The sequence below is a fragment of the Hevea brasiliensis genome, chromosome 4 (genome assembly GCF_030052815.1).
Source record: "Hevea brasiliensis isolate MT/VB/25A 57/8 chromosome 4, ASM3005281v1, whole genome shotgun sequence".
NCBI classification, from domain to species: domain Eukaryota; kingdom Viridiplantae; phylum Streptophyta; class Magnoliopsida; order Malpighiales; family Euphorbiaceae; genus Hevea; species Hevea brasiliensis.
The window spans coordinates 50,054,973-50,062,363 of record NC_079496.1 but is presented as its reverse complement, the minus strand read 5'-3'; the positions used below and the strand labels follow the sequence as shown (position 1 = coordinate 50,062,363).

At 35.4% G+C, this 7,391-nt stretch overlaps 1 protein-coding gene across 1 annotated transcript; it reads left to right on the top strand.

Annotated features, from left to right (window-relative positions):
• Positions 1-5,533: 5,533 nt before the first annotated feature.
• LOC131179452 (uncharacterized) lies at positions 5,534-6,946 on the top strand. The gene has a single exon (XM_058146299.1). The coding sequence runs from the start codon at positions 5,534-5,536 to the stop codon at positions 6,944-6,946; it is 1,413 nt and encodes a 470-aa protein (XP_058002282.1).
• The last annotated feature ends 445 nt before the right edge of the window (positions 6,947-7,391 follow it).

Sequence of the window (7,391 nt, the reverse complement as noted above, 5' to 3'; positions counted from 1 at the left end):
TCCCTCGTTGATTTCAATTAGTGAGGTGAGTATGTCTTGTCGTGGTGTACAACACGAAATGTTCAGAGATAGATGATGACGACACTGTATGCTAATTTGGAGATAGATGATGAGGGATAGATGATGAGGGATAGATGATAGCTACCTGGCATGTATAGCCGATGTTGATTGATCAGATTAAAATGGCGGCACAAAATGATGAAAAGTATCAAAAATTGGTGGAGCAAGCTCAAGAAGGCAAAAAACCAGACTTTTCTATAAATAATGATGGCTTACTACTACACCAAGATAGAATGTGCATTCCTAATGACGTGAAATTGAAGCAATCATTATCATTATGAAGGAAGCACATGACTCTCCTTTTGCTATGCACCCTGGTGGGACTAAAATGTATAGAACCGTCAAATAACACTATTGGTAGATGGGTATGAAGAAAAATATAGCTGAGTATGTGGCCAAATGCCTAACTTGTCAGCAAGCAAAGGTAGAGCATCAAGTGCCAGCTAGTTTGCTGCATCCATTGCTAATACCTGAGTGGAATTGAGAACAGATTACAATGGACTTTGTGATGGGACTTCCGAGAACACAGAAGAATCATGATGCAATATGGGTCATTGTGGATAGATTGATTAAATCTTCTCATTTTCTGCCAGTAAGAATGGATTATAGCCTAGACAGATTGGCTAAACTGTATCTTGATGAGATAGTGAGACTTCATGGGGTGCCGGTATTGATTATGTCAGATAGAGATCCAAGATTCACTTTTAGATTCTGGGATAGTTTGCAAAAAGCTCTAGGAACTAGATTGAACTTCAGTATGGCATTCCATCCACAAATAGATGGTTAATCTGAGAGGGTGATTCAAATATTAGAGGATATGCTACAGGCTTGTGTGATTGAATTTGAAGGTAGTTAGGAAACACACTTGCCTTTGATTGAGTTTGCCTATAACAACAGCTACCAATTAAGCATAGAGATGCCTCCATATGAAGCTCTGTATGGTAGAAAGTGCAGAACTCCCCTGTGTTGGGATGAAGTGGGTGAAAGGAAGCTAAATGGTCCAGAAATTATTCAGGAAATAGAGGAGAAGATTAAGCTTATCAGAGATCGACTCAAGGCTGCATCAGACCAGCAGAAATCCTATATTGATTTGAAAAGGAGGGATATTGAATATGTAGTGGGTGACAAGGTATTTGTCAAGTTTTCCCCTTAGAAGAGGATTATGAGATTTGGCAAAAAGGAGAAGCTAAGTCCTCATTTCATTGGGCCATATGAGGTGCTGAAAAGAATGGGTCCTCTGGCATACTGATTGGCACTACCTCCAGAGCTAGAAAAGATACATAATGTCTTCCATTGTCTATGTTGAGGAGGTATAGATCAAACCCCTCGCATATTTTACCAGTAGAGGAGATTGAAGTAAATCTAGACCTCACTTATGAGGAAGAACCCATAGAGATTCTGGCATATGAGGTGACGCAGCTAAGGAATAAGTAGATACCACTGGTTAAGGTGCTATGGAACCATCATTCAGGCTAGGAGGCTACTTGGGAACGTGAGGAAGACATGAGGAGGCAGCATCCACAGTAGTTCAGAGACTAATACCAAGTAAAAATTTCGAGACAAAATTTATTTTAAGGGTGGGAGAATTATAACATCCCTATGTTTATTAGTTTCGTACATTCCACTGTTCCAGTTACTAGTATCTACCCGGATAGTTGGGATGTGTAAAACCATATTTAAGTCACTTAGAAAAGCCACAGACAAAAATTAACAATAATTACATGAAGGTAAAATAGAAATTGAGAAAATAAGGAATAATGGGTTAAATGAGCTGAGACCATAGCGATGGGTGATCGAATCGGAAAGTGACTGTGAGGTCAGTTGCTGCCCTATTTTCTAATGGGACCCTATGGCACCTCAGGCCTAGGAATAATTGCATAGTTAGTGGAAATTTAAAAACTATAAACAAGAATAGAGAACCAGCTTAAATAATTGAACCAGAGTTTCGGAAGCAATTTAATGCTATTGGAAAAATGGATCAGACCAGTAAGGGGCAATTTGGTCAATTCACCCTTAGAGGTGACTTTTGACCTAAATATCCATTAAAATGTAGGAAATTAAAATTATGAAAAATAATTAAAAACATGAAGAGGTGTGGAAAGGAAAGGAAAAAGGAATAAGAAATTAAGGGAATTATGACATCATTATTGTGCAAGCATGACACAATAATAATTATAATTTTTAATTTTTGAAATTAAGAGATAATTAATAACTTAAAGAGACAAAAAAAGAAAAAAAAAATTATTTTTAGTCTTCTTCTTCTTCTTGGCCGAATGCCTCTCTCTCTTCCAAATTTCCACCATTGTTACCTCTTGAAAGCTTGATTTTCCTTACTTTCTCACCATAAACCCTGATCAAAAACCATAGAAAACTCTTAATTTACCCTAGAAGAAGAGAATTGAAGAAAGAAATTGGGAGAAAATTGAAAGGAAGTGAAGATTGAAAAGAGCATCATTAAGGTGAGTTATCTTTCTACTTACCTAAGTGTTAATGCATGAAATTGAAGTTGAAAATAATGAAATTATGCATAAAAACATGAAAATCATGCTTGTGGGGAGAGAAGTAAATTTCAACCAGCCATTAATTTGAGGGGATTTGATGTGTTTTGATTCAATTAAATGTGTATGTAAGCTTAAATGACTAAGGATATGTAATTAGTATATTTGGAATTTCATGAATTGAAGTAATTGGAAGATTAGGGTTCTTGGGGTTTAGGGTTGTGAATGGAAATTAGGTATTTTGGTGAATTAATGCCCAATTGACATTATTGATGCTTAAATTGGTCAATTGGTGTGTTTATGAGTGTGCTTGAATGCATGGAATTGAATTGAAGTGTGAATGTGGTAATGTCTAATTTTGGATAGCTTGACCTTGGTCCACTCAAATTGTTATAACTAAAATTTGTTGCTCCAATTGGTGTAAATCCAATTGGAGATGCAAATTAAGACCTAAAGAAACAATTTTCGTGCAGAAACCTTGCCCTAAAACTGACTATAAGTTGGTGTAAAATTTGGTTAAATCCGAATTAGGTACCCTGCCACTGGACAAAACTAACCATATGAACAGTATATGTTCAAATGTCATAACTTGGTATAGAAAGGTCCAAATGACCTGATCTTTAAACCATTGGAAAGCTAGGACATAGTAGAACAACTTTCATAAGAACACAAACCCAAATTCTGGCCATAACCTAGTCAATTTGCCAACCAAATTTGGCTCACCAAAACTGCCAGAACCCTAAATTGCCTAGAATTTTGGAATCTGACTAATCCGGCCAGCCTTAGTAAAAATGGCATAACTTGAGCTAAAAAACTTCAAATGGAGTTATTCAAAAAGGGTATTAAAGCTAAGACATTAAGGAACAACTTTGATGAAGAAAAGTTAGCCAAATTTCTATTGTAAATAGGTCCAATAGAACAGTAAACCCAAGTGACAAAAACTGAAATTTTGGAATTTCTCTTAAGGAGTTTTGAATTTCAATTGGCAATCAATGCTAACACAATTATAACCCAAAATGTGGTATGTGGGTGCAATTAGAACTAGTATATCCCTTAAGTATGAAAAAGTCAACATTTTGAAATGAATAGTGAAGTGAATAGTAACCACAAATGCACCAAAGGTAAAGGACTCAAATTTTATAAATCTATTGGGGTAGATTAAGTCTACAAAATTTAATTATTTAATTATTTAGTAGAAATGAGTTGAATGAGTATTGAAACACTTCAAATTATGTGTTTCAGTAGAAAAGGAGACTAGAAAAGATAAGGAAAAAGTGAGTCAAGGCAGAGAGGCGACTCATTAGAGGTTTGTGCACAATAACTAACCCTTTTTGCTTTTCAATTTTATTTTTAAATCGAATAAGTTGTGAAATTAATTTATGGTCTCTACTAGACCTAGGTGTCTTAACCCATATTTTGATGATAATAAACAATTAGTGTGCTACTAATATACTTTGGAAGTGTTTATGTTAAGTTTGCAGGCCATAGACTCAAAATTGCCAAATTGCTTCAAATCAAAGTTAAGGAAGAGCAACATGAGGAAGCAAACATTTATGGAAACCTACAATGTAACTTTTATTTATTTTATAGCTTTTAAATCTCATTTTATTAATTATGTTGGCTCAAGTCTAGGTGGTACTAAGAATATCTTGTTCAACTTAGTTTTCACCTAATTTTTTATCAAGGAAAAATTAAATAATTTTTTCAAAAATGAAAAATTAATTTTGAAAATTATTTTAGTTTCAAAATACATTGAATTAGCTTTCCAATGGTTCAAACGGATGAAAAATCCGAGTTCAGATCAAAAAGTTATGAGTTTTTTAAACTCTTAATTTCTTAGTATCTTTACTTGTACTTTTTCTTGACCAAGGGGGACTAAAATGAAATTTTCACATTTGAGAAATGAAAATTTGTTTTTGAAAGTGTTTTCATTAAAAAGTTTATCAAATTAGCTTTCCAACGGTTCAAACGAATCGAAAATCCGAGTTCCGGTCAAAAAGTTACGCATTTTCAAAACTTAAGTTCCCTTTTGACACTTTCTGTCTAGAGAGCACTTCAGCAGCCGAAAGTGGGAAGTTCAGCTACCGAAGTTCACTCTTTAAATCATGATTTTTTAGCGTTAAAAGTCATTTTGTCCAGAGAGCACTTCGGCAGCCGAAAGTGACTTTTCAAAAGTTGTTTTTTGGTGCTTCAAGCTTCGGCAGCTGAAGTAAATAACTCCAGCAGCCGAACCTGGGTCTCTACAACTCGATAAAATAGAGCTTTGGGTGGTTGAATGGCTAGTTTTGCATTTAATGCACCCCCAATGGCTATTTTCTTGCAAAAACTATAAATAGGCACCATTTATGACTGGAAACTAGTTTAGACAACAACAATCTTTTGAAAATTTATTGGGTTCTAAAGATTTTCTTCATTCTCTCTCTCTAAAACTTGAGCTATCATAGTTAATGTTGAGAACTTGATATTTGAGTTGTAAATTCATCGTTCTGAGAGTTCTTTCAAAGTTGTGAGCACTTATTGTAATTTTGAGTGTGATGGAGCTTTAAATAGCTCTTGAGTGTAAAGGAATTTATAAAAGAGTAAGGGTTTGCTCTTGTGGTGATTGTAAGGGGTTTATTCTTCACCCAAAGAAGAATTTTATTGGAGTTAACTCTTAAAGAGGGCCTTGAGGAAAGGACGTAGGCTTGGGATAGCCGAACCTCTATAAATCTCTTATGTTATCATTCTTCATTTTCTCTTCTTTGCGTTTAAATTTCTTTTAATCTTTAATCTTGCAATTAGAACTCAATTCACCCCCCCCCCCCCTCTTGGGTTGCTACAAGGGACAATGAGTGGTATTAAAGCAAGTCTCCATTCTACAAGATTTAATCATCTTGGAGTAAAGATCAATAGCAACCCTCAATGCACAAGAAGGTCAATCGGTGGTAAGACCTCCTTTCTTTGATGGTAATGACTTCTTGTATTGGAAAAATAGGATGTATTATTTCCTTAAATCAAAAGGGGTTGACTTGTGGGATGTTGTAGAGAATGGGCCATTCACCCCAACTAAAATTGTTGATGGTGTGCATGTAGCTAAACCTAAGGGTGAATGGAGTAAGCAAGAGAAAAGAAGAGTGGCTTTAAATGATAAGACTATTCATGTTTTATTTTGTGCATTAAGTAGAAGTGAATATAATAAAGTGTGTATGAAGTCTACTGCAAAAGAAATTTGGGATGCTTTAGTGGTTACTCATGAGGGTATTATTCAAGTAAAGGAGAATAAGATGGATTCCCTTATCTACCAATATGAATTGTTCAAGATGAAGTCGGATGAAATAATAAGTGAAATGTATGATAGATTTGTGGAGATTATAGGAAGAATTAAATCTCTTGGGAAGACATCCACAAATGAGGAGCTAGTAAAGAAGATTTTAAGAAGTCTTCCTAAGGAGTGGCTACCTAAAGTAACTTCACTCAAGGATTCCAAGGACTTGAGCAAGGTACAACTTGATGAGCTCTTAGGAAATCTCATTGATTATAAGATGACCCTCAAAAGAGAGCAAGTGGAGGAACCAAACAAAGCCAAAAAGACCATTGGCTTCAAAGTATCTTCCAAAAACTCAAGTGATGAAGATGATGAGTTTCATGAGGAAGAATTGGCTCTAATGACAAGGAGAATAAGGAAGATGCTCTTCCAAAATAAGAAATTCATCCCAAAGAGGAACTTCAAGAAGGACAAGGGAGAAAGTAGCAAGAGGGATCCTCCCATATGCTTTGAATGCAACAAACCGGGTCACATTAGAACGGATCATCCCAAATTGAAGAAGCCTTTCAAGAAGTTTAAGAAGAAAGCACTTAAAGCAATATGGGATGAATCAAGTGACTCCGAAGATGAGGAGATTGGTGATCAAGTTGCCCAAATGTGCTTCATGGCAATAGAGGAAAGCTCCAATGAGGTAACTTTAAATGATAATGTTGTTGAATTTTCTTATGATGAACTAGTTAATGCTCTTAAAGTTATGAATGATGAACTAGAATTAAGTCATAAGAGAAATAAACTTATGAAAAGTGAGCTTGCTAGTTTAAGGAAGGAGAATGAGACCTCATCTAAGGTTGATAGACCTTTGGATAGTAATGTGCAAAAATCCTTAGATGAGCTTTCATTAGAAAATGAGAAGTTGAAAAATAAAATTGTTGAGCTAAAAACTTTTCTTTCTAAATTTGCTAAAGGAAAAGACAAACTTGATGCAATTTTGGACTCTCAAAGGTCTCCTAGCATTAAGTATGGACTTGGCTATAGTAAATTTACCCAAGCACCACCTTCCAAGACCATCTTTGTTAAAGCATCCAGTTCTAATAAGCCTAGTTCCCAAGTGCCTAGTCCAAAGGTGTCCAATCCTAAAGGATAAGAGCCAAAGAAATCTTGTGGTAATGAAACTAGAAGACTTCATTTCACCAACATGCTCCTAGACAAAATTTAAATAGGACATATACATCTAGGAGAGTTGCATCTAGGCCTCATAACTATTATCACACTCACCATGCCTCATGGTCACATTCACATAATGAATATAAAAAGATTGGTCATATGAGACCATTTGCTCACCCTCATACACATAGAAGGTTCAATGGACATTGTCACTATTGTGGTAAGATTGGTCACACCAACTACAAGTGTGCCATTAGGAAAATCCATCTTGGATATGGTAGAATATTTGATTTTAATGATGGAACTACTAACCCGCAAGGACCCAAGTACATTTGGGTACTTAAAGTAAATTGAATTATCATGTGTAGGTGTGCTTGAAATCCTCAAAGCTTGAAAGCAAGTGGTACTTGGATAGTGGATGTTCA

What these genes read in the sequence shown, in the direction of transcription:
- LOC131179452 (XM_058146299.1), top strand. Translation starts at nt 5,534, where the DNA reads ATGTATTATTTCCTTAAATCAAAAGGGGTTGACTTGTGGGATGTTGTA.